This window comes from Bos indicus, chromosome 9, assembly GCF_029378745.1.
Source record: "Bos indicus isolate NIAB-ARS_2022 breed Sahiwal x Tharparkar chromosome 9, NIAB-ARS_B.indTharparkar_mat_pri_1.0, whole genome shotgun sequence".
In the NCBI taxonomy this organism is placed as follows: Eukaryota; Metazoa; Chordata; class Mammalia; order Artiodactyla; family Bovidae; genus Bos; species Bos indicus.
This window is the reverse complement of record NC_091768.1, coordinates 39,101,543-39,129,360: the sequence shown is the minus strand read 5'-3', so window position 1 is coordinate 39,129,360 and position 27,818 is coordinate 39,101,543. Positions and strand designations below refer to the sequence as shown.

At 43.6% G+C, this 27,818-nt stretch overlaps 1 protein-coding gene across 7 annotated transcripts in view; it reads right to left on the bottom strand.

Annotated features, from left to right (window-relative positions):
* TRAF3IP2 (TRAF3 interacting protein 2) overlaps positions 1–27,818 on the bottom strand; it is a 44,912-nt gene that overhangs the window by 3,187 nt on the left and 13,907 nt on the right. The window contains exons 3-9 of one of the 7 annotated variants that reach the window (XR_011568317.1): positions 15,620–15,812; positions 12,015–12,193; positions 9,754–9,842; positions 5,278–5,346; positions 4,100–4,216; positions 3,622–3,724; positions 2,789–3,398 (exon numbers count right to left, since the gene is read on the bottom strand). Coding sequence is in view for 4 of the 7 variants with exons in the window: in XM_019967198.2 (XP_019822757.1) it covers positions 4,100–4,216; positions 5,278–5,346; positions 9,754–9,842; positions 12,015–12,193; positions 15,620–15,812; positions 20,430–20,445 (663 nt within the window). In the remaining 3 variants the exon portion in view is untranslated. Of the gene's footprint in view, positions 1–2,788; positions 3,399–3,621; positions 3,725–4,099; positions 4,217–4,746; positions 5,193–5,277; positions 5,347–9,753; positions 9,843–12,014; positions 12,194–15,619; positions 15,813–20,429; positions 20,537–27,818 lie in introns of those variants that run through there. The other 6 variants (XR_011568316.1, XR_011568318.1, XM_019967198.2 and 3 more) reach the window with 6 other exon arrangements.

Sequence of the window (27,818 nt, the reverse complement as noted above, 5' to 3'; positions counted from 1 at the left end):
TCTCACCATCATGCAAGCCCACATGGGATTTTTGTTCTGCTTTCTGTCAGTGCCACACACTCCTAATTTTAAGCTGTCCATCACACATCCACGCCTTTTGCCCATTCATCAATCACGTATTGAAAGCCTATTAAGAGTCAAGCTCTGTGTTAGACTTGGGGTTTCAAGGACTAGGATACTTTCCAAGGTGTGCTGAGCTGCCGCACAGCAGTTCACAGAAGCCTGGTGTGCATCTCTTCCCAAGTCTGTGTTCAGTGATTTCACAGTGGTAGTTTGAAGTCAGTCCTGCGAGCGTATTTGTACCATGGAAATGGACAAATGCTACAAATCAGGATTCCCCCTCCTTTTTTTTTTTTTTCCTGAGGACCAGTTTACCAGGTACCACAGCTATAAAGCCAGCAGCTTACTGAGCAGGCAGAAAGGAAAATTACCGACCACAGTACAGTGTGAAAAGTATGAACAAATTGCTGTGGTAGCCCAATGGGGGCCATCCTTTTCTACATCAGTGGTTTGAAGGAGTTACAAGGGAGGTGTCATTTGGATACTAAAAGCAAAGAAGAATTTGCTCAGGTAGGGAAAATGGAGGGAGGTGGGGGAAGGACGGCTTCAGCAAAGGAAATAGTATATGAGCAAATGTCTGGAGGTGTGAAGGAATGTTTGGGGGCTGGGACTGGTTAGGAATGCAGGGGGCCAGGGAGGGTGAGGGAAGCGAAGCTGGAGGTCAATAAGATGAGCTCCATCTGCCAAGCCTTAGGTTCCCCACACCACTCTGACATAGCAGCGGCCCCCAAAAGATCTAGCTGCCAAGAACTCGATCAAAACCAGAAATTTCAGCATGAGAGGAGTTAAGAGCCTTCCGAATCCTGTGACCAGCACAAAGCTTTCAGTCATCTGATGACAAAGGAGATGAGGAATTACGTGTTCCCAACTATCTCATCTTCCAACTGAATTTTATAACTGAGAAACCTTCACCATGCATGGGAATAAAAACAAAACCGAGAGGAAAGTGACAGTGGTAACGACTGAAATCACCATAGAAACCCCCTTATAAACACACACACACACACCTTCCAGGAGGTGTTTTCTCAGAATAACCTCCTGTTAAAAATCAGAAGATAACCCCAAAAGCCTATTTTAAAAGGGCGCTAGAGCGGTGGACTTAAAAGCACCAACGAGAGGAAGGGCACAGCGCTTGTAAGATAAACGTGAAGAACTGGACTCAGTCTCTGACTCCCAGGACACTGCATCCTGTAAAATTTTGCTTGTCTACTAGGCTACCCCAGTGACAGCACTTTCATTCTCTCTCATGTTTCCAGAGATAGACCTTCTGGGAAGCTGTTGGCTCTAGAATGCAGTTATTCCGGGGTTTGTTTGACCCCTCTGCCCTGGAGTTTTCTGCTGCTTGGAGGGGACCAGGAGGTCAGCCAGCTGGGCAGAAAGGCACTTTCCTATCTGGCCTCTTCGACCCCTCCACTGATGAGGAAGGGCCTGAGACATTGTTGTTGCAAGAAACGGAGTTTGGAGACAGTCTGGTCCATGGCTGGGCACTGTCAGACAAGCTCCAAGGTTCAGCTGCCTGTTACTGCCAGGCGACACCACACACCAGCAGAGCTTGACAGGTTTCCTGGGGAACTGGCAGCGACCTGGGGCCCTCAACACACACACGAGCTGACGGCCGGGGGACTGGCAGTTCCTAGAGATGGAGTGCTTTGGGGCCATGAAGTGCTTTGGCAGTGAAGGGGGATAGCACCTAGAGCCAGCTGTGACCTTTTAGGGCAGAAACAGTACCCCTCTCTGGGCTCCACCCGGGGGCTGCCAGGCTGGGTAAGAATGAAATAAGAGGGATACTCATCTTACTCTCTGACCTCCCCACCTTGCCTTGGCTTTTACTTTGGGTTGATTGTGAGCTCAAGTAAGGGGTCAGCACTTGGTAGAAGAGGAACCAGAGACTCTGAAGAACCAGACGGGGATATCCACGCATCCAGCCTGCCTTTTTCCTATGCTCCTCCTGAGCCACAGGATTTCAGTCCACTTCCCTTGAGTTAAAGCTGCATGTCCTTGCCCCTCCTGACCCCCTGGTGCCCTGTGCTGCTTACTTATTCCATCTGAGCCACTTTTGCTTCCTGTCCCATCTTCCTGTCTTAATCAGGGAACTTTTATGCCCATTCCAGGGGCCTTCCCCGCCTTGTGGAATGTTCAAGCTGAAATGGAGCTTACAAGTTCTAGTCCAGTGAGTTTCAAGCCTTTTTAAGTCTCAGAATCCTTGGTAAACAAGCCCGAGAAAGGCAGACAGCTCTGGGGGAGGTGCCCAGCAGGTATGGGCACAAGGGTGGCTTCACAGGAGAGTGTGACCGTCACAAGCCTAGTCTGGCATCCCAGTCAAGCAGGTGCTGTCTCCTCAAAGGTCAGTATGATCACAGAAAGCAGGGAGGCTGCTTGCCCGTAACACAGTCCGTTTCAAAGCTGGATGATATTTTCAGCCAGAATGTTCTGTCAGATGCTAAGTCTAACTTCCTGTTTGGTTCCTCTGCTGGTTTTAGTTTGACCAGGCCCCCAGAGTTCAGGTGTTGCTGATCTATCATGAACTAGAACCATACCTTCCCTTGACTGAGCATCTGATCTAGGCCTTATGCTCTACAGACTTTATTTCACCTAATCTTCACAACAATACTGTTCAGTTCAGTTCAGTTCAGTCGCTCAGTCATGTCCGACTCTTTGCGACCCCATGAATCACAGCATGCCAGGCCTCCCTGTCCATCACCAACTCCTGGAGTTCACTCAAACTTACATCCATCGAGTCGGTGATGCCATCCAGCCATCTCATCCTCTGTCGTCCCCTTCTCCTCTTGCCCCCAATCCCTCCCAGCATCAGAGTCTTTTCCAATGAGTCAACTTTTCACATGAGGTGGCCAAAGTATTAGAGTTTCAGCTTCAGCATCATTTCTTCCAAAGAAATCCCAGGGCTGATCTCCTTCAGAATGGACCGGTTGGATCTCCTTGCAGTCCAAGGGACTCTCAAGAGTCTTATTCAACACCACAGTTCAAAAGCATAAATTCTTCGGTGCTCAGCTGTCTTCACAGTCCAACTCTCACATTCATACATGACCACTGGAAAAACCATAGCCTTGACTAGACGGACATTTGTTGGCAAAGTAATATCTCTGCTTTTCAATATGTTGTCTAGGTTGGTCATAACTTTCCTTCCAAGGAGTAAGCATCTTTTAATTTCATGGCTGCAATCACCATCTGCAATGATTTTGGAGCCCAGAAAAATAAAGTCTGACACTGTTTCCACTGTTTCCCCATCTATTTCCCATGAAGTGATGGGACCAGATGCCATGATCTTCGTTTTCTGAATGTTGAGCTTTAAGCCAACTTTTTCACTCCTCTTTAGTGACCTATTTTTTGAATAGTAACATGGAAGCACAAAGAGGTTTAATGGTAAAGAATCTTCCTGCAGTACAGGAGAGCTGGGTTTGATCCCTGGGTCAGGAAGATCCCCTGGAGAAGAAAATGGCAACCCACTCCAGTATTCTTTCCTGGAGAATTCCATGGACAGAGGAGCCTGGCAGGCTACCATCCATTGGGTCACAAAGAGTCAGATACAGTGGAGCGACTCACTTTCACTTTCCACGGTCATACACCCGATACAGGAGGAAGGCAGGTTTGAACACGGGCTGCCTGACACTACACTGTGTCCTCTCGGATGTGCTGCTCTGGCTCTCTGAAAAGGCAGAGGACAGAACTGGGCACAAATGCAGGGAGCCTGCTCTCGTTACAGCCCTGTCTCCTGCCCTCCCAGGACTTCACATCTGTGGGTAAACAATTAAACCAGCAGAGTTCTGCTTTCCCGAATCTTGAAACTTAGAGATCACAGATTAATCTCCCTGTTACTGAGAAGGAACACGGAGTCCCAGAGGCGTGGGGACTTGCCCCAGGTCCCCAAGGTAGATGGAGCCAGAACCAACACCCGCCTCTCCTGCCTCATTCTTCAACCATCAGCCCTCACCCTCAGTGGGTATCCAGTGAAGGACAGGCTTTCACAGAAGCAGAAGCCCGACTCCGAGGGCTGGCAAGGTGCTGTGGTTTCATCACTCACCATTCGATGAATGTACTTAGTATGTAAGCCATGTTCATCCTCGTCCAGCTGCGACTCAGCGCCTTCCACATCCTGTTTGTATTTGGGGCTGATTGCTACGATTATCATCACTGTCTTCTGTTAATGAGAGGGAGAAAGCATGTTTATGGAAGTGTGGCGTGTGGTCCATTTGGGGAAGGCAGGCTGGAAACTGGCCAGCAAGACTGTGAGCATCTTCTGATATACTGCAGGGTGGAGGGCCGGCCCCCATCCACGGAAAGTGACAGGCAAGGCCCCAACCCAGGCAGACTCCTGGCTCCCCACCCGCTTTCCCCCTCCCCACAGCCCTGTCTCCCACCCCAGCTCCCTTCAAACACAAGAGTCTCTCCTAAATGGACGCGGTTCTGCCCACCATCTTCCACAACCATCACTAATAAAGGTCTAATGAAACCCGGAATGACTAAGTAACTCTGCATTGTGGCAGAGAGGCTCTGCCTCCCTCCAGCAGCGGGATCTAAGCTGTCAGTTACTGCACCCTTGACTGCCCTGCTTGCCGCTGACGCTTAGCCCAGTCGGGAGGAGCAGACCCTTCAGCACAAAGCAAACATCAGGCTGCAGACAAAAGGAAAAGCCTCAAAACCCCAGCCAGCTCAGACTCCGTCCCCCACCGGCTGACGCGGACAGGCTGGCGGCAATCAATTTCTATCTTGTTAAAGCACAACGTGTCCCAGTGGCGGGTATAGATTCTGTCCGTGAAAAACAAATCACAAGGCTGTGAGGGGGCATCTGGGGTGGGGGGTGGGCGGCGTGCTGCCCTGCCTGTGAGGCTGCCCAGGAAGCCTCTTCAGTCTGATCCTGCAGAACACTTGGTGCTGGCCTCAGATTAAATTGAAGTCTGCTGCTCCCTCCCTACTCCCCGCCTTCATTTCCTCCTTCCCTATTCTGGTCAAAAAATTGTTTGCTCTGATTATTATCAACCACCTGTGTCTGGTTCGACAGTTATTTCCTGCCTGTGCATGTCCAGGAGGGTGACCCCATCCTTTCCAGGTCTTTGCACGGCTGCCAACAAGGGAAGCTTTGTTGGGACTTGGTCAGCTTTGGCCGTGGTGGGTATGCCAGTGCTTCTTTCATAAAATAACTCCACAAGCTAATTGTCTTTCTCACCAGCAAACAAGGTCAGAATTTTGGAATGTACTTACATCCCTAAGGTAGCGTTCCATCCACTTAATGATATCAATGCCTCGGATTCTATCTTCAAATATGTCAATCTACAAGAAAAAAAAGATGTGGAAAGTGGCTCTTAATGAGAAGCTCTGTCTAGATGCAAAGCAAGAGAAAGCACAAGAGGCTGTATACATTTAAGGCTGAAAAAGTCACTAATGTGTTTTTGCAAAGAAGAGCCTGAAAGTCTAAAAATCAAGATGTAGTTTTCTTAAAATGTTTCCTATTTCAAGATTAGTAGGCATTTGAGTATTTAATATTAGTAATTATGTTTTAAAAATTTGAGAGACATAGTAGACCATCAAGTTGGATGTAAGCCAGCAACATATGCATTATATATATACACAAAACATATGCACATATATATGTGTGTGTATATATATATATATATCTGTAATTTGAAGGCAAACATGATTCTGGAGGATTTTAATGGATGTGTTGTATGCAAGTACTGAGATACAATATGGCACTTTGCTTGCATTAGCCAGGTCATTATTATGGTATTATATCCAGTTTTGACCTATATATTTAAAAAGGATTGTGTGAAACTTGAAGCAAATCCAAGAAACAGTCACAAAAACAATTATTGAGATAGTGGGGGAAAGGTTTATGATGAAAGTTGGGAAGTAGAACTCTTGGGCCTTGAAAAGACTGGTATTAAATATCAAATTTTTGAAGGGGAGAAAAACCAGTTATTTTCCATTTTACAGAAGCCCAAACAAGCCCTTTCTTGGGCTCAGGCTTGTCCTGCAGCCAGAGAGGAGTGTGTGTCTGCACAAGGTGCTCCTGATTGGAAGATGGATTGTGTACAGGGATGGTGATGCAGGGAGAGAGTCCCGAAGAGGGGTGATCTGATTCAGCCCCACTGCTCCCACGTCAGTTGTCCTCAGTGTCATGCTGCCGTTTAGGGCCAGTCAAGTTCCAGCCATTCAGCAAGCTTTCCATGCGTCCATGATCCAGTGTCACGTCTTTTCCCCACACATGTCCCATCTATTCTACTCTCCACATTTGCGCTCCCTGCGCCATAAAAGCACAGTGCAAGCCCCCCTCTCTGTGAATCCTCCCCACATACTGCCTTTCTCCTCCTCCCCTTAATGAACTCTACCCCACTGTGACTACTGATGGTACTGGACAATGAACACATTATTAGGGCATTCTTTCATTTACTGAATGTCTCATGGATGCCTGGCTTATCTCCTGAGCCAGGTTCTAAGCTTCCTATGGAACAAGATCCTGTTCTACACCAAACTCAGATACATATAGAATATGAATTCAGAATATGTATTTTTAAACTGATGGAACATAAAAGATGGAATGGCTTTTCTTTTGGTTTGGATGATTCCTGCTTTAAAATGTTCAATGGCCAATGACTACATTAGGTAACCTTGAGAGAGGCTTTCCAGTTCTCTGAGACTGCATCAGTTATCCATTTCTGTTTTACGAGAGAGAAGCAATGTATGTCAGGGCTGACAAGAGACGGGCAGCGTGGCTTTCCTCTTTCCACTTGGAAGACTTTGAAAATGTTCCCGAAGTTCTCTAAGTCTTACTATTTTCATTTGTAGTATGTGGTTAATAAACCTACTTCCTAGACTGCTTGTGAGGATTATAATGAGTTAGAGTGGAAAAGGCATATCATAATGCCAGGCATAAATAAGTCCTCGGTAAATGGTCATTCTTATTATTATCCCAGCACCTCAATTCTTCCTTGCTATGGAGGTAGACATTCTGGAAGGAACAATGTGCTGGAGGTCTTCCACTGGTCTCTCCAGACATCTACTAAAATATACAGCTTCTGTCAGGCCAACTTTTCCACCCAGCTACTGTTATGAGCTGAATTGTGTCCCTCCAAATTCATGTTTCAATATATGTCTTAACCCCTTGTGTCCCAGACTATGACTGTATTTGGATATAGGGCTTTTAAAAGGTGACTAAAGTAAAAGGGGTTTCGTAGGTGGGCCCTGATGCAGCATGACTGGTGTCCTTATAAGAGGAGACTATAAGGAAAGACCAGAGGAAAGACCAGGAGAAGACAGAGGGAGAAGACGGTCCTCTACAAGACAAGGAAGAGATTTCAGAATGAAACCAACCCTGCTGAAACCTTGATCTTATACTATGAGCCTCCACAACTGAGGAAATAAAGGACAGTTTAGGCTCCCTAATGGCACCCCACTCCACTACTCTTGCCTGGAAAATCCCATGGACGGAGGAGCCTGGAAGGCTGCAGTCCATGGGGTCGCTGAGGCTCGGACACGACTGAGAGACTTCACTTTCACTTTTCACTTTCATGCATTGGAGAAGGAAATGGCAACCCACTCCAGTGTTCTTGCATGGAGAATCCCAGGGATGGGGGAGCCTGGGGGCTGCCGTCTATGGGGTCGCCCAGAGTCAGACACGACTGAAGTGACTTAGCAGCAGCAGCAGCAGCAGCAGCCTGTGGTACTCTGTGGCAGACCCGGCAAACCAATATAGTGCCCCCTTTAGGTTGTAGGAGTCACTGGTCCCTTGTCTTTTTAGGCCTCAGGGTGGTAGACTCTCCTTGCTTTTGCTAGGCCTGGGATATTGCACTATTCATTCTCTATGGGTTTCCTCGACTCACCTAGAACTTTGAAAATGATCCATTTATTAAATTACCCATTAAATTAATTTTTATCCACTAAGGGGATCTTGATGTAGCGATACAATAACTTAGCTATCCAGGATGAGGCTCTGGGATTTTACCACAAGCTTTAAGGACTTCCCTGGTGGCTCGGATGGTAAAGAATCCATCTGCAATGCAGGAGACCTGGGTTCGATCCCTGGATTGGGAAGATGCCCTGGAGAAGGAAATGGCAACCCACTCCAGTATTCTTGCCTGGAAAATTCCATTCCCAGAGGACTTTGGTGGGTTATAGTTCACAGGGTCACAAAGAGTCCGACATGACTGAACAACTCACACTTTCACTTTTCACTTCATAATGATGAGGATTAGGGTTTAGGGACAAATTTAAATTGGGCCTAAGCAGCCCCTAATTGTTAAGGTCATAAAAACCTGTCCTCTTCTCTGGGGCAATCAGTATGCTTATGTGGAAAGGACTAAAATAAGATCTTTTCTACAATGTTGGCCTTATGTCCTATAATTTGATTTTATATGACTTGCCCCAGTGTTTCTTATCCCAGAAACGAGAAATTGAAATGCTGATCTGTATATATTCACATATCTATATAGTCATGAAGTTGGGGTGTAGAGTGTATACTTGTAAAAATTTTCGTATACTTCCATTTAAAAATAATTACAGACTAAAGAAATATTTGAATAAAACTCCTGTTAGAAATGCTAAATAATCCTTAAAATGGACATTTAGTTACTAAGTATTCTTTCTTTATTCTTCAACATTTGTATTTGTAGATATTTCCCTTAATTTTTCACTACTCTTTAGCATCCACTGTCACTAAATACACAGAGGAGGCCTCAGGGAAGGAAGAGAAGTGATATCAGTGTTTGAGGAAAGCCAGTCCTCCGAGTAGCCTCCTGTGGTATTCTATTTATCCTAAGGAAGACTTACATGGGTGTAAGCTGTGCTTTTCCAAGGCACTGCAGGGCACTTGAAGAGTGTGTGCTTCCTGAAATTTCTTGGCCTACGATCACAGTGGACTGCAGGGCTGGGGTGTCTACCTTCCTGAACTAGCCTAGACCAACTGAGAACCCGGCCCTGGGTCGCAGAACCTGGCTCCCTGTTCAGAATTGTCGGTGCTGGACTGCCAGCTGTGCACAGTGGGGTGGGGGGCCCCAGGCTGCCGGGCTTCCACCTCAAACCATGCAACCCAGTGCAGAATGCAAGGATCTTGTCAAATGAGCAGGTGACCTGGTGAGCCTCCTGCACCGCAAGAAGCACAACCAAAGTGACATGATTGGTGAGGAAGGGCAAAGGTGCCAAGTGCAGTGAGAGCCCGGCTTTCCTTTAGGCTGAGCACCAGCTGCGTGCATGCTGGGCATCAACACCGTGCTAGCTGTTCAAAGGCACTTGTTTGTTGCTGCTGCTTAGTTACTTCTGTTGTGTCCGACTCCGTGCGACCCCATGGACTGTAGCCCACCAGGCTCCTCTGTCCATGGGATTCTCCAGGCAAGAATGCTGGAGTGGGTTGCCATGCCCTCCTCCGGGGGATCTTCCCATCCCAGGGATTGAACCCTGGCCTCCTGCATTGCAGACAGATTCTTTGCTGTCTGAGCCACCAGGGAAGTCCTCAGAGGCACTTGGGGTCACTCAAAAGGCATGCAAGAAAAACATGTTGGAGAGTTTGGATAGTTTGAATTCTAGAAAACAATTACCTAAACCCATAAGCATTTGGGTCATGATCACATAAATCATATAATAGAGTTTAAGCCATCAACAACTTTTGACACGTTTCTCTTATTTTTTTTGTTTTCATTATACTCACTTTAATTGTTTAGTCTTCTCTTTGGATAAAATACTTACCGCAGTTTGGAAGCCGTTTACCAACAAAAAGTTCACGAATTTTACCACCTCCATGGCTGTGTCCATAGAATAAGTGATAAAGACTTTCCCTAAAGAGAGATTTTTGTCAATTATTAGAAACTAGTCAAATCATTCCACTCTAAACAACACTTGCAAATCGCATGCAGTGTCTTTTGGCCTTTTAGAACAGTGAAGGGACTCCTCAGAATGAGGGGGCGGTCTCAGGGCTTATGTCTGCAGCAGAGTGAACTGTCCTCAGACATAGATCTACAGGCCCAAAGGGGCAGGGGGTCCATCCCAGGGTGTGCAGACTGCTCAGGGTGCGTCAGAGAGAGTGCTGGCAGGCTGAGAGAAGCAGAGGAGGTCTTCTGAAAAACCACATGATGCATTAACAACAACAAAAAAAATCCGCCATCCAGAATCTGTGGGGCCTTAAGGTTAGGCCACCCCGGGTATATGAGACGCACTTGGCACTGTGCCCAAGAAAATACTCTCACAGCAGGCCTGGAAGTTGAGCCCTGCTAAGAGGCCACCCAGCCGTGTCCTCTTTTGATCTCATGATGTGATGCTCTCTGATACCCTGAACTTGATGAGAGCAAGTGAGGGGAGGGAGAAAGTGGTTCTCCACCACCTTCTTCCCCTCACTACTTATTGGTCGGGGACTGGCAAGGAAGTTAGAGTAGACTAAAGGGCAGCTCAGAAATGTTATTAAGAACTTCAGTAGCTTGAAGCAGAGACCCTGCCTCTGGGCAGTCCAGCATCACTGACTCCCTTACTTGTCCATGAGTCAGTCTAGAGCTGCAGATGGCATTGTGCCCACAAGCTTAACCCAGTCAGGATAAGAACCAGTGTTCTCCCAGGCTAATGTCTTGGGTAAATTATCTGGCTAGCGTGTTAATGTAGTAGATGAATAATCTCTCTCTGTTGGCATTTAGTCTGAAATCAACTGGCTACATCTCAGGAAGCTCTGGGGCAGAGGGTGGAGAAGACAGTGGGGGCGGGGTTGGAGGGAACCCACTTACTACGCTTGAAAGTGTTAGTTGCTCAGTCGTGTCCAACTCTTTGCAACCCCATGCACTGTAGCACACCAGGCTCCTGTACTCATGGAATTCTCCAGGTAAGAATACTGGAGTGAGTAGCCATTCCGTCCTCCAGGGGACCTAGGCTCTTGTTTTTGAAGCACCTCTCTCAAATGAGAGGATGTTCAGTGGTCATATTGACTCATTTAAGCAGCCAGGCATATTGATGGCACTCAATATATTTTATTCTCAACACATAATATTCAACCAATTCCTCTGTAAGAATTTTAGGACTCCCTTTATAGGTTATGGTAAAATTAATACGCTCTATACACTGATATCCAGACTATATCCCAACATTATCTGTTCTCCAGAAATGCTCAAAATTTAAATGTATAAGATTTTAAGATTAAAACAAAATTTTTTAAATAAAAAACAATTGTCATAGAAATCTTTCAGAGCCTTAAATGACTAAAGAATATTGATTCCCCAGTTGGAATTAACAAATGCAAAGGGCTTAATTTTAAGTTTAGTTCAAAGCAGTACCTAGATTTGGAAAGGGCTTATTGGAATTATGGCAAGCACAACAGAATAAAACAATTTCATAAGGGGTGACTGTTTTCTTAAGATTTCTGGAACTTACAGTCCTGACTGACCTTCATATGAGAACATTTTGGTGATATTTCAACATTTCTGGTTCTGGCTGCAAAATGTGGAAAAAGCATCATCACCTGACACTTAGTCGAATGTTTCTTTAAATAAAAGGCTTAGTTTGCATTTGGTTGTACAGCAGCATGGAGAATGTGAGACTGGTTTTTCCAAACACGATTGCTCATTCCTACAGGAAATGACCTCCTTCTTGAAGGCTGCTGCTAATTTATGGTGAGACACTAGGTCCCTGGCCAATACCACATGGACATCCAATCAATTTATCCAGGGACAAGTCCACTCAAGAGAATCATTTAGAAGAGGGAGAAAGCATGGGGGTTATTTGTTGTTGCAGTACAGTTGTAGAAAATCTAGTGGTAAGCACTTTGGGAGTATTGCAGGTGGTGTCAGAATCACTACAAACACTCACACAAAATCCTGGTTAGTTTTTAAACAAAAAGCAAAAAAGGATATTTCATTTCACTGTGGAGTATGTGAGAAATATCCAAGATTATAGATGAAGAATCATCAAGTACTCTCAAAGTGTAAGACGTGACCAAGAAGGAGGAAAAAACCACATTGCAAACAACTTACGCAATTCTTCTGGCAAATTGCTTGTTTTCAGAGTTCCTCTGGCTAGAGGGTGACTCGGGGGTCTGGGGACAGCAGCTGGCGATGGAGCCTGGGGATCCTGTGGCCTCAGCTCGGCAGGACACTCCAAGGACCCCTCAGGAGCACCACCTCTATTAGGTGGCTGGTTATACAGCTGATCCCTGGAAAGGAATACATTCACAGTAAATGTTCATGTTGCATAAAGGCAAACCTAGAGGGACAGAAAGCCTTTAATGACTGTGGGTAATACCAGTGAGCTATCTTTCTTCTGCCTCCATTTCTTTTCTGAGCCAGAAGGACAAAGGTTTGGTGTTTTGTTTTGTTTTTTTCCTCAGACTTTTTGTCAATAAGCAGTTCAGCCAGCTGGCATTTATAAGGGCCTGTGCTTGGGGTCAAAGAGGGAAGCAGGATTTGATTTCTGAATTTAAGGACTGTATAATGGGGAAGATGATTCTTATGTTCAGATCAGACAAGACCACCAACAAAACAAAGTAATATAATGGGTGACATAGAAGGTTTGATGTTTAGGCATTCAGATAAAACGACAGAACTTTAAGCTCATAATAGATAACATTTGGGCTTCCCTGGTGGCTCCGACAATAAAGAATTTGCTTGCAATGCAGGAGGTATGGGTTCACTCCCTGGGTCTGGAAGATCCCCTGGAGAAGGGAATGGCTACCCACTTCAATAATCTTGCCTGGAGAATTCCATCAACAGAAGAGCCTGGTGGACTATATAGTCCTGGGGTCTCAAAGAGTCACAATTAACACAACAACAACAGATAACATTTATTTATGTATTAAAAGATAGAAAAGACCATGTAGGTTTAAAAGTATCTATGTTGTGGGGTCTCTTTGCTGGCCCAGTGGTTAAGACTCCTTGCTTCCACTCTATGGGGCACAGATTTGATCCCTGGTCCAGGAGCTAAAATTCCTCATGCTGCATGGCACAGCCGAAAAAAAAAGTATCTATGCTGCTAATATTTCACAAATGAACATCCAATTTTGAAGATCTACTAAAGACATGTCTACCACATTATCATATGGCATCTTTATTATTATTTTGGTCACCAGTATTCCTATGAATAGTCTGCTGAGAAGAAAGATCAGGTGCACTTGTGTGAGATTTGGAAGGTAGAAGGACATGTAAGCCATGCTTCTGCCACTTCTGTGGTTTCTGTTGCTAAGTGCTGTCATGGGGTGCTGAGGAGGCCTCCCAGTGTTCCGGTACAGCTTCAAGGGAAGGGCATGGGCATCGGTATTTTGCCAGTGCAGATCTGGTAGGCACGGAATGTTTCCAATAGCTGCAGTGGCAGTTTCCTGATTCTGGTTGGTGCTGGCAGCGTGGCCTAGATTGGAGAGCCCTGTGGTGGCTTTCTGGCCCTCTGCCTCTCTGACCAGGCCAGAGGAAGCAGCCCCTCTGTTCCCCAGTTCTGTGATATTGCCCGGGGACCATTCCTGGAAGCCCAACCTAAAACCTCCAGCCTCCAATGTCATAAGCACCCAATTCCTTATATTAAATCCCTTCTGTTTACAACAGCTAGAGTTGTTTCTGTTTTCTGTAACTGAATTCTAACTGCTAGGGGGACTAAAACTGTATCTATAATACTTTATTTCTTCAAAAAAATATGAAGTAAATGTGGCATTGTTAACATTTTAAAAAATCTAGGTAGCGGGAACAGGAATGTTACTTGTTATGTGTTTGCGATTGTTTTATATTATAAATTAAAAAAAAGTTTTGAATGTAATATCTATGTGTATAGGCCTAGTTTTAGTGGATTATTGCTTCTGCTTTCATATTTTTACCCAAAAGAGTAATCAAAAAATTCTGAAAGTCCTATGTAACAAGATTTAAAATTATACAAAATCTCAACTATGCTATTAATACATTTCTAATTGTGGTGTTTGAGGAAGTTATTTTTATTTTATATTATTATAGAAAAAATTTCTACACAATATGCCTTCATCTAATGGGGATCCAATTCCATATTCTTTTTGCATTAGTGCCTTTGTACCCAAAGTTAGTTGTTTACAAAAGATGATTGCTCATTTGACAAAGCTTCCCAGGTGGCGCTAGTGGTAAAGAACGCACCTTGGTAACCCACTCCCGTATTCTTGCTTGGAGAATCCCATGGACAGAGGAGCCTGGAGGGCTACAGTCCGCAGGGTCAAAAAGAGTCAGACACGACTGAAGTGACTTCATGCATGCATGCTCATTTGAAAAAAAAATCTTAAGGCCTTGATATTAAAAAAAACTTTCATATATAAACAATATAATGGAGAGTAATGACAGAGTAATCTTTCTGTATTAAGATTCTCCTTCCAAAGATCAGTAAGAAGAGAATTAATCTCATTACCTGAACTTACTTTTCATTATCTTAAAATGATAAATCCTTGGAGACCATAGTAGGCTTTAATTGATGTTATAAAAGCAATTGCTCTGAACTATTTTACAATAAATAAATCCAAAATTATTTCAAAATAAAAGTTCATTTAAAAAATTACTATTGCTTCTCCTATTCAACACTACACATAGAGATGCTTAAATTTTGTTTTCTTGGAATTTTAGATTGCTTTCTGCAAGAGTGCTGATCTGACTATAAACTCACTACTTAATTCCATTACTTAAATTCCATTCTATTTTTTTTGTAAAAAAAAAAAATAAGGCATCTGTCTGCAAAGAAAATCTGAGGGTTATTGGCTTTTGAGTGAAGAGGAAAGGCACCTTATTTGCCATTGTAAATAGAGTAGGCCTTTTTTTCAATACACTTTTTGAGCTGATTACCTATTTCTCCATTTCTGAAAAAAAACTGCTTCAATAAGAGGTTCATATCTCATTCCGTTCTCAAAATGGAATATAGATTTACTTTGAATGATAGATAAAAGTTGTGCTTGAGCAAGAGCAAATGTTTTATCTACTCTCTTTCCAATTTTGTCATAAATTAGGAAGCTCCATTTACATGAGTTTTCCCTGTATATTTTAGATCTATAAATGAAGAGAAAAAAAAAAAAAAAACTTGAGGAGTCAAAAAAGAACAATGAATAGAAATATGATTAAAAGATTAGACAATAATGTCAAGAAAAGCCAAAATTATTTTTCTGGAAGAAATATTGGAAAGACCTAATAATGGTGTTAAACATGAGTGAATGCTTTTATTACAAAATAACAGTTGTTTTAAATTTCTATTGAGAACCAATTGAATTTAAAATTTCAAAGTAAGAAATGGACTTAAACAGGTGTAGAGACTAGGGATATAAAAAAGAATTTTGTAGCCTTGGAAGTCAGTCATAGTGAAAATGAAAACCTATTTTTTGATCCAAAAGGCCAAGAGATCTGGAAGTAAAAGGTGTGACTTAGCATCTTAAGAGCCTTTCCTTCAAGGTCTTCATGTATCTGGTGAAGAGATTCTTATCACACAGCTTCCGTTTCCTCCTGACCTGAAAAGTCTGTGTGGGGTGTTCAACTGTGTGACTTGGTCACCAGCCTGCGTGGCAAAGGAATAGAGTTCTGATGCATATTGATTGCATTGGTGTCATTCTTTTTCATGTTAATATTGTCTGAAATTTGGCCCCATCAGTTGTACTTACTGATACCTGGGGAGACCTGGGGGAGAGTAGTTTCTCTGTGGAGGTCTCTCCTCTTGGTCCCAGGGGCTGGGACAACTCAGGATGACCTTCTGCACAGGGTGCAGGCCCCTCACATGGGCTCCAGGTGGGGCCTGCCCAGGTAGAGCTGGCTGGATCACTTGCTGGTAGGCTGCTCGAGGGTAGTTATGGCCATCTGTAGGTGAAGACAGCAAAGAAAACAGGAAAGACTGACTGTGGCTCCTTTGCATGAAAGGAGAGGTAAGCTCAGTGCAAATTTCTGTGTTTATACCAACTGAGGGTTCCATATATCATTTACCACCTCCGAGATGTTTGCCACATTTCTGTACTATTATTTACTTGATAGTTTTCATTAAACCGAGTCATTGTCTTTATTGTTTTTATAAACAAAAACATCTGTGAAATCATGAGTTTAATGTTTTAAATTGGAAACACAGAGCTCAACATAGGCCCCTATTTAAATTAGATGCTTAAAACAATCCAAACTGAGCTGATTCCAGCCCCACAGCTGATAAGGACGAGGATTTGGAGGGCATCTTTAAGAATGGGGAGGTAGCACCACAGAGAACCCTTTGGCCTAGGATGAGCTCTACCACCAGGTTTTGCTATTACAGCCTTCCTGGGTCAGGCCACATACACTCCAAGGGGTCCAGATCACCACGATTCCTACCATAACTCCCCAAGTTTTAAAACCCAAGGCTAGGAGAAATTATCCTCATGATAGCTACAGAATCACTACTTGTTCATTTCCCTCCCTGGACACACACACCCACACCCACCCACCCCCTAACACACACACCAGTCCTTCTTTGCTGCTGTTCAGTTGTTAAGTCGTGTTTGACTCTTTGTGACCCCATGGACTGTAGCATGCCAGGCTCCTCTGTCCTCTACCATCTCCCAGAGTTTGCTCAGATTCATGCCCATTGAGTCGGTGATGTTATCTACCAACTCATCCTCTGCCGCCCCCTTCTCCTTTCTCCTTCAGTCTTTCCCAGCATCAGGGTCTTTTCCAATGAGTCGGCTCTTTGCATCAGGTGGCCAAAGTATTGGAACTTTAGCTTCAGTATCAGTGCTTCCAGTGAATATTCAGGATTGATTTCCTTTAGGATTGACTGGTTTGATCTCCTTGCTGTCCAGTTCAGTTCAGTTCAGTTGCTCAGTCGTGTCCGACTCTTTGCAACCCCATGAATCACAGCACGCCAGGCCTCTCTGCCAATCACCAACTCCCAGAATTTACCCAAACTCATGTCCATTGAGTCAGTGATGCCATCCAACCATCTCATCCTCTGTTGTCCCCTTCTCCTCCTGCCTTCAATCTTTCCCAACATCAGGGTCTTTTCAAATGAGTCAGCTCTTCACATCAGGTGGCCAAAATACTGGAGTTTCAGTTTTAACATCAGTCCTTACAATGAACACCCAGGACCAATTTCCCTTAGGATGGACTGGTTGGATCTCCTTGCAGTCCAAGGGACTCTCAAGAGTCTTCTTCAACACCACAGTTCAAAAGCATCAATTCTTCTGCACTCAGCCCTCTTTAGAGTCCAACTTTGACATCCATACATGACCACTGGAAAAACCATAGCCTTGACTAGACAGACGTTTGTTGACAAAGTAATGTCTCTGCTTTTTAATATGCTGTCCAGGTTGGTCATAACTTTCCTTCCAAGGAGTAAGTGTCTTTTAATTCCATGGCTGCAATCACCATCTGCAGTGATTTTGGAGCCCCCCAAAATAAAGTCAGCCACTATTTCCACTGTTTCCCCATCGATTCACCATGAAGTAATGGGGCTGGATGCCATGATCTTACTTTTCTGAAAGTTGAGCTTTAAGCCAACATTTTCACTCTCCTCTTTCACTTTCATCAAGAGGTTCTTTATTTCTTCTTCACTTTCTGCCATAAGGGTGGTGTCATCTGCATATCTGAGGTTTTTGATATTTCTCCTGGCAATCTTGATTCCAGCTTGTGCTTCATCCAGCCCAGCGTTTCTCATGATGTACTCTGCATATAAGGGACCCTCAAGAGTCTCCTCCAGCACCACAGATTGAAAGCATCAATTCTTCGGCACTCAGCCTTCTTAGTGGTCCAACTCTCACACTGGTATGGGACTTCTTGAAAAACCATAGCTTTGACTAGATGGACCTTGGTTGACAAAGTGATGTCTCTGCTTTTTATTTTTTTATTTTTTTTAAATTTCATTTTATTTTTAAACTTTACATAATTGTATTAGTTTTGCCAAATATCAAAATGAATCTGCCACAGGTATACATGTGTTCCCCATCCTGAACCCTCCTCCCTCCTCCCTCCCCATACCCTCCCTCTGGGTCATCCCAGTGCACTAGTCCCAAGCATCCAGTATCATGCATCGAACCTGGACTGGCAACTCGTTTCATACATGATATTTTACATGTTTCAATGCCATTCTCCCAAATCTTCCCACTCTGCTTTTTAATGTGCTATCTAGGTTTGTCATAGCTTTCCTTCCAAGGAACAGTATCTTTTAATTTCATGACTATAGTGACCAACTGCAATGATTTTGGAGCCCAAGGGGAAAAAAAAATATGTCACTGCTTCCACTTTTCCCCCTTCTATTTGCCACAAAGTTATGGGAATGAATGCCATGATCCTTGTTTTTTGAATGTTGAGTTTCAAGTCAGCTTTTTCAATCCCTCTTAGGAAGAAGTAAATGAATGAAAACTTGGCTCATATCCCGGGGAAGTAGCCAAGCAGCTGGCAACACCTCACAACTGTCTCAGTACCCTCTTGCCAAAGGCCATGAGTACTTGGGACCAGGCAGTTAGAAGAGGGCAGGTCTTAGAGCAAAGCCAGTCCTCGCATCAACTTATATGAATTTCTAACCTGGGAGAAAGTTAACCCCAGCCAGGCATAGGAATAACAGTCCCAAAGGATTAAAGGCAACCAGCCTGACCCGGTGAGAGAAGAGAAGTGAGGGCCAGAGGAGGGATGCAAGGAACCCAGGAAGGGTGGGAGAGGAAGGCTCTGAGGGGACTGTCCAGATCCAACGGGGCTCGAGTGTGGGAAGTCTGAGAGGCTGGATGCACATTGGGGTGAGCTCAGCCTGTAGAAGGACTGGAGAGAGGCACGTATAACCCTGCAAAAAGAGCCACGTGGATCACCCCACGAGCACATCCTGGGGATCCAAGTATTGCCACCTCTGCCCAAGTAAGAACTTGGATGATCAAGCAGGCATAGCTAGTTAAGGCAAGAAGGAACCTTGACACTCAAAAGGTCTTTACTGGTCTTTATTCTTCTTCTGATTATAAAAGTAATGCCCAATTTGCCTGTCGTGTAGGTAGGATACTTGCAGGGAAGTAGGGTGAAACAAAACTTGCAAGCGAGCAAGAAATAACAGAAGAAGCAGGTCGGCAGCACCAGGATGTGGAGGGTGAGACTGTGGTTAAGATTTTTATTCTTGGTTTGCTAAGTAGTCAAGAACCGTCTAGAGGAATATGGCCTCAAGTACAGAAGACTAATAATATGTGTGTTCATTAGTGTGGCCACTACCGGGTCCCCACGGTGTGGGCTCAGGAAACTTGACTGGGTGACCCTGGAAATGTGCCCCAGCCAGTCTTTCAAGCTTGGTCAGATTCCCTGGATTTAGTCTATTGTCTGCTTTGACCCATGACACCAGGTCATGCTTCCTCTGGCAAAACTGACCACATCCCTCTGAACAGAGCTTGTCTTGAGGCCCTGACCATGACCTTTGCCCTGCTCTTGCTTAGGCCTGGTCATGATATCTGGAGCTTAAGGAAGGGGAGGGGGATAAAAGGATATGCCTGTGCCTACCCCCTGGCTGACAAAGACCAGGGCTTGGATAGCATCTCTAAGAATGGGGAGACAGGACCACAGAGACCCCTATGATCTAGAACAAGATAAAACAAGGTTTTGTTTTTATGGCCATCCTGGGTCAGGTCAGATAATTTCCAAGGGGTCCACCTCACCAGCTGGAGTTTCAGGGCTATAGGACTGGTCTCTCTTGGTGCTCTTTTCCCCAGTTGTTCAGTCACTAAGTCTTGTCTGACTCTTTGAGACCCCATGGACTATAGCCCTCTAGGCTTCTCTGTCCACAGACTTCCCAGACAAGAATACTGCAGTGGGTTGCCATTCGTTTCTCCAGGGGATCTTCCTGACCCAGGAATTGAACCCATGTCTCCTGCATTGGCAGGGGGATTCTTTACCACTGAGCCACCAGGAAAGGCCCTTTCCCAGCTAGAACAGACCAAAAAGTGCCATTGCCATCAGGTCATTAGGCAAGAGCTAGCCCAGGGACAGGGGAGCCTGGTTGGCTACCGTCTATGGGGTCGCACAGGGTCAGACACGACTGAAGCGACTTAGCAGCAGCAGCAGCAGCAGCACACTCTCAAAAGTTCAGCAAGCCCTAGCTACCCTGGCTGTCTTTCTTCATCTTGAATGCCAAGCTGGTCCCCACCTCTGGGAGCCTGAGTCTGCCATCCCCTCTGCTCAGAGTGTTTTGCCCTGTATCTTTACAGATCAACTTCTTGACATTCAGGGCTCAGCTCAGATATCATCTGTTCACCAGTTACTTATCCCATCTCATCATTTTACTTTCTTCCTAGCACTTTTCATGTTTGTGTAAGTAAGCATGACTCCTACTTGTCAACTTCTTGCCTGCCTTGCCTACTAGACTCCAAGCTTTGTAAAAGCATGCACTGTGTCTGTTTGCCACCATACCTCAAAGCACAGTGCCAATACCTGAGGGATGCTCAATCTGTGAATGAAGACTGAAAGTTACAAAGTCAACTTGATACATACGCACAAGCAAAGCCATGTGGGAGGGCACAGTCTGCCTGCTAGGTCTTGGGTCTTCTAGGGAGTCTATTTCTCATCTGCTCTCCATCTGGGATATTTTTCAGTGTCTCCTTTGGAGGTAGGAAGAAGAAAGAAAAGGTGAAAGAGGAGCAACTTTGCTAGTGGCCTTGAAAGTTTTTAATGCTTGGAGCCATTCTTGCTTCCCATGTCCATTAATAAATGGCTAATAAGGTTTTATTTGCTTTAAAAGGACTACCAAGCTCTAATCATAGGGTTTGTTTCTTTTCCACAAAGTGTATGTTAGTGCTGTTAATCAAAAGCCTTTGAAGCAAGGTCATATGATTTTGAACAGATTATTCCTCGCACAACATGTTTTTGTCTCATAGCAACAAATCATATCATTAAAATCACTAAGGCATGAGGACTAAGTGTTTGATTAGCTGTGACTCTTGTTTCTGAAATGGCCACCTGTGATAAAAGCTTACAATGGTTTATATGAGCAGATGAAAATGATCCACCTCAATTTTAAAATTAGGGTACTGACAAAAGAGTTCTCTATGCTGTCTTTTGATTGTTTAAAACAAAGAAAGAAGATTTCCTTAGTGGAACTTGACTGGTTCCACTGGAATTTGGCTGGTTGTGTGAAGAAGTCGCGAAATAAAATTTACATTTTCAGATAAATGAACGTCTTTTCATTGCTCAAGTTTTGATAGTTTCCTTCTGCTATTTTGATCAAGGCTTGCTAGTCTAGTTGGGTACGGTATATGTAATAATGGCTAATATTTACTGAGTACTTGTTACATGCCAAGTACTGTTCTAAGTTCCTTATTCAGGATTACAGAGTTCAATTTTTTGCTTTCCTGAAGATGAAGTTAAACTGAGTAAAAAATCCAAATTCCATATCACAGTCCTTGCCTCCTTCATTTTCTAGCATATCATTCTCTCACTGCTCACTCTGCTGTATCTCCACTCACTTGCTTTCAGTACATTAACAATACTAAAGTCCTTGCTTCCTGGACCTTCTCGTCTTTTAGATTTCAGCTCAAATGTGTCCTCCTCTGGAGAAGGCAATGGCACCCCATTCCAGTACTTTTGCCTAGAAAATCCCATGGATGGAGGAGCCTGGTAGGCTGCAGTCCATGGGGTCGCTAGAGTCGGACACGACTGAGTGACTTCACTTTCACTTTTCACTTTCCTGCATTGGAGAAGGAAATGGCAACCCACTCCAGTGTTCTTGCCTGGAGAATCCCAGGGACGGGGGAGCCTGGTGGGCTGCCGTCTATGGGGTCGCACAGAGTCAGAAACGACTAAAGCGACTTAGCAGCAGCAGCAGCAGTGTCCTCCTCAAAGAGGCCTCCTCTCACCATGCTGTTAATGCTTCCTCTAACACCTGGCTATTTTCTTTATAACATGTACTCTTTGTTATTTTGTTTGCTGATTTCTACTTATCAGTAGACTTATCTCCAGTAGGCTATGAACTCCACAAAGACAGGATGTTGTATTCACAACTGTACACCCAGTGCCTAGCATAGAACTGGGCAAATATTTGGATAAATTGATGAACAAATGAGCAGGTCTGTTTCTAAATCCAAGTGACCTCCTTTCTTTCCTCTGCCCTCCCATAAGACAAGCAAAGAGATAGCCTTTCAAAGGCTTGAGATCACAAAGCCTCTACTCATAATTAGGGAATCACTTCTTTTTCTAGGAAGTAGGGAACAGATTTCTTTTTATTCATTCAACAAATATTACTGAAATTTCTATGGCTAAGCATGCAATGACTAGAGATAAACAGGCTATAGTTCTCCTGAGCTGCTCAAAATAAATCAGGAGAGAAAGAGAAAATCTGTTTGTCTGTGGATGTCTGTTTTGAAATATAAACCCACACTCGTTAGTGTACAAGTAGGAGACATGCAAGCCAGCAGCCACCTACACGATAGACTTAAGAACCACTCCCCAAGATATCTCCCCCAGAGACTTGTGCTCCGTGCCTAGAATTCCATCAAGAGGATGGAGTCTAGAAGGTGGTGGGGGATGTGATGGACAAGTGATTTGTTAGCAGAGTAACTCCTACATTCTGACGCAGTGTTCATCACAGAACAAAAATACAAATCTTGCACAATCATGCATGGGTGCCCAGAACTGTATGTTGCTCGTCAATCTTATGATCCTCTTGGCTTGGGTTACACACGGTCTTCGTGTTACTGGGCTTTGACCACTTGGAATTTGTAAACCAAATCCTAAATGAGGTTTTCCACTTATCAGTCAAAACATTCAACATTTTTCTTCCTTATTAAGAATGATATTAAAAGAATTTATGAGGGAGAAAGTAAAATGTGATTTTCAAGTTGTCAAAAAAAACATGATGATATAACACAATTAGTTTAGCCAGGAAGACAAGATGGCCAACATAAACTGTTACAGGAACTCCCCCAGCTGTAAACAGCTGTAGTTCCTGAAAGGGACTGCCTTTCTTTATCATCTCTTCCATCTGCTTTGTTTTTTCCTTACTTTTAACTGTGCATGCATTCTAGCACACAAATAATCATGTTTGGGGGTCTATATGAACAATAGTGGGCATGTGTCCACAGGTTTATTTTATTCAGTCTCTTTGGTATAGAAAGCAAGAATTTTACAGTAAGATAAGAGCACTTTAGACTTAATATATTCTTTTTTTTTTTTCCAATTTATTTGCGTCGAGGGTTTTATTTGATTGCAGAGCCATGACCTCCATTCTGGTGACCTTCAGAGGAAGGATTTTGAGGCAGTAAGAGGCTGACTTCTCTGGGGGATGACGGTGAAGGAAAGAAATAGATTTTTCCACCTTTTGTTTTCACCTACTTTGATAACTTTTTTTTACATGAAAGGAGTGACTAGTAACCATTTGTGCTTTAACTTGCAGGGGCAAAGCTGTGCCATTTGCATGATGAGCATTTATTTATATTTTCTCTAACAGATGAGGAAGTAATGATCTTCTAAAGCCAAGTAGAATCATGTAGCCATGGTTTCCAACTGCAAGAGAATTGCTTAGGTGAACAGCTCTTTTGAAGCGGTTCTGTTGGCAATTAAGTGCAGTGATAGCCCTGACACAAAACTAAGCATTTGTACACCTGCTTTGAATGCTTAAAATCTGTGCCAGCAAGAGGGATCTAGAAGCAGAGGGGCACTCTACAGGGCTGGGCTGCAGGCTCTATTTAAATAATAGCAATAATAACTAAAAGCTGCTAGTTTTTGATAGCTTACTACAAGCCAGCCACTTTCCTAGTGTCTTTAATACATTATCTCATTTAATCCTCATAGCAACCTTCTTGGGAGCCATTGCTATCAGAGGCTTCAGAAATATTCTGGGTTTGCAGTGCCCTGAGGACAAAATATAAGCACTGGTTTTCCCAGGCAAAACCAGCCCAACCCTGACCCTCTTCCCTGTAATTAGAGGCCCCTGGAGGCCAGGGCCAAGGCACATGTGGGGTGATTTAGGGTGAGCCCACATGTTCTCATTTCCTTTTTCTTTTTAACTTTTACTCATTTTTTACATTATAAAAGTTATGCCTGTTTGCTATAACAAATTTAACAAAAGTATAGAGAGTTAGAAGAAAAATCTCCCTGTCTCTCCTAATTCCTTATTCCCCTCCCCTTCACGATCACTGTTAATGGTTGTGGCCATCTTCCAGTCTTTCTCAAGCCATTTTTAAACATATATAGTTAAAAAAATAGCACGTATGGGATCCACAAAGCATGCTTCTTTAATCTTTTTTATGTCAGAGTGTAGTAACAGGGACTTAATAGTCTATTGTATAAATAAATCACAACTTATTTACAATAATTTATATCCTTTATAACATAATTTGATAATTATTTATAATAATTTCCCCCTTATTGATAGGCATTTTAGATTTTTTATTCTTACTCTAATGCAACAGTGCTTTAATAAACGTCCTCATTCATGTATTTTTACATGCTAATTGAATGTGTCTATAGAATAGATTCTTATAAGTGAGACGCTGGACCAAATAGGACACGTTTAAAATTTTGATAGTGAAATTGCCTCCTGGAAAACTGTACCAATTTATACTCCTATCAAGAGTAAATGGGGGCTTCCCTGGTGGCTCAGTAAAGAATCTGCCTGCTAATGCAGGAGACACAGGTTCAATCCCAGATCTGGGAAGATCCCACATGCCGCAGAGCAACGAAGCCTGTGTGCCATGACTATTGAGCCTGTACTCTAGAGTCTGGGAGCTGCAACTACTGAAGCCTGAGCGCCCTAGATAGAACCTGTGCTCCACAAGAGAAGCCGCTGCAATGAGAAGCCCGAGCACGGCAACTAGAGACTAGTCTCTGCTTCCTGCAACTAGAGAAAAGCCCTAGCATAGCAACGAAGACCCAGCACAGCCAAAAATAAATAGATAAAATCACAAAATATATTAAAAAAAAAAACCAAGAGTAGATGGGAATGTTCATTTTCCCATAATCCCACTAACACTAGATATTGTCCCAGACTTTTTATTTTTGTGTATCTGATTAGGAAAAATATATATTTAAAAATTTTGCATTTCTTAAATTCAGTGTGAAGCTTGGATTCATACACTTATTGGCTGTTTATACACCTTCCGTAAATTTGTCCCTTCTCCTGTCCCAGTTTTCTCCTCTCTGCCTTTCATTGCTTGTCTTCACTCCCAGGATCCTAAGGCCCCCCTTTCCTCCCCAAGTCAATAGAAGGAAATAATACAGAGAACAAGGGGAGGCAATCTGAATAAAGAAAGCAGGTGTTAGAGACTAAGAGTGTTCCCAGCGGGCGTGTTCGCATTTTAACAGAGCCTGCCCTGGGAGGGCAATGCTTACCTCCAAGGACTAGATTGCTAATGATGACATTTCAGGGTTCAACAGGAAAAATATCTTCAAGTGGGAAGATCTTCCTGGGACCCTCAAATGATAATAGTTCACGCTTTCTCTATCACAGTGAAGCTTTCTCTTGTTAGTGGTTTAAGGCAACTGCTTGGGACTTAGTATCACAAAGCCCTTGACGAAGCATTCACACTTCCACACATTAAGGAATTAACCAGAAATGCAGATAAAAGCATGGGTACATGATGTATCGTATAATTGCTTATTGGCTCAGAAATGGGAAACTAAAATAGCCAACAACAGAAAATAGCTTAAAAACAACTTGATAGATCCATCTGATGAAATACTATGCAACATTTTGAAACAATGCTAGAAAATTATCCTGAAGTTATTTTAATATCATAGTAAATATATACATGCAAAAACACCCAGTAAATATGTCAGACCCCAATAAGGAATTATATTTGAGTGACAGAAACATGAATTAGGCTTTTGGGCATATTTGAGTTTTGAAAGTGAACAAATATTACTATTATGATCAGAAAAACTACCTTTAAATGCAGAGAGTAGAATCTTAAAAAAAAAAAAAAAAAAGTATTGTGGGATTCCTTTTTAACCTAAGAATCATTGAGAAAAAAAATGCAAATCCTGACCCTGCCCAGGTTCAGTGATTTATGTTTAAGGAACTTCGTCAGCACACTCACCCTGTTCCTGAACACTCGGAGCACCAGTGATGTTCTTGCTTCAGTCAGCTGACTGCCCCGCATCCAACACCAACACCAGAGTCCCAGCTGTAGATCTCAGGGGCTCTTTCTCCCAGAGCCCTGCTGCTGCCTCATCTCTTACCCTCACTCTTAACTCATTCATTCTTCCCTGTTTTCTTTCAGGCATCATCTAAGTTAAATTCTTTTACCTCACATTTTCTTTTTTTAAACTATGAAAAGGAAGCTTTATATTAAATGTACATGTACAAATAAATAAATTGTGATTGATTATAGGATTCGTGATTATTTCCATAATTCATTTTAAAGCTAGGCATCAGATTTGGTCAGACTCTTCAAACTGTTTTTGATATGGTATTTATTTGCTAAGAAAAATATTGCATCTCCCAGCCTCTCAGCCAGTGTTTCATCTGTAAAGCCCTATTGCTATTTTCCAGCAGCCTCATGGAGACTTGACATCAAGAACTGTAATGGACCTTTTACCTCAGTCTAAGAGTTTATCACTTTCAGAGATGCTTACTGTACTGATGCATTTTATTCATTCATTGGACATAATTTGTTGAGAGTCTTGTATATATTGGTCACTGTGTTAAATGCTGGGGAATTACGGATTGAAAATACGTAAGTTGCTGATGTGCAAAAGCTTACAGTCTGACAAGAGAAGTAAAAAAGGCCCAAAGTAGATGCCATACTGGCATTAGGTGTGCCAACAGGCAGAGCATAAGGAGACAGAGAGCCTGAAGAAGGGAGTGATCTGGGGAAGCTGTCAGAGGGACACCTGAGCTAAGTCTTAAAAGACATATATAGTGATGGCTGCTGCTGCTAAGTCGCTTCAGTCGTGTCCGACTCTGTGCGACCCCATAGATGGCAGCCCACTAGGCTCCTCTGTCCCTGGGATTCTCTAGGCAAGAACACTGGAGTGGGTTGCCATTTCCTTCTCCAGTGCATGAAAGTGAAAAGTGAAAGTGAAGTCGCTCAGTCATGTCCGACTCTTAGCGACCCCATGGACTGCAGCCTACCAGGCTCCTCCATCCATGGGATTTTCCAGGCAAGAGTACTGGAATGGGTTGCCATTGCCTTCTCTGAGTGATGGCTGCATACACTAAATATACTACCCTTCAATGAATGAGGAAGGGCAAACTTTACAGTATACACATTAGAACTTGAGAAAACAGTTAAAAGATATAGAACTGGTTCACATGTATACAAGAAGGGGAAAAATCCTAGGTAGAGAGAAGAACATGGACAATGCAGGGGTCTATGAAGTAGCTCTACATGTTAGGGGGCTGCCAGTCCTTGAGTGTGGCTAGATCATAGGGTAGGTGTGGATGGTTCAACCTCCAAAGGGCTTTAAGCAACAGAAATACAGGAATGATGGGACCTTCATGTAATGCCATGAATTTGAAGTCTCAATGACATTCTGGGCACCTTCTGATTTTTTTGACTGAAGGCCTCTTTCTCTGAAAAATCTAAGGTGGAGAACAAGCATGTAAAGAATGCCCAAGAATTTGGACAACAAAATTTTCTAGAAGTCATTTGGGATGGCTCCCTGCCTCTAGGTAAGTTTCACTTCAGCTACCCTAGAGAGCAGTCTGTTTTCTTCTTAACGTTTCCTAGAGAGGCAGGTTCCAAGTGAGACGGGCTCTGGGCCAAGATAAAGCATTCTTCTAAAGCCCCTTGCAAATCCAAACGCACATGGAGGGCCCCATAAGAAGCAGAATGCCCTCCCTGCCTTCTGACCTGCCTGTGCTGGTGTAGCGATGCAAGACACTGACGCGAGATTCCCGTTTACTCAGTTACCTGGGCCACAACATCCAGAGGAGAGCAACTC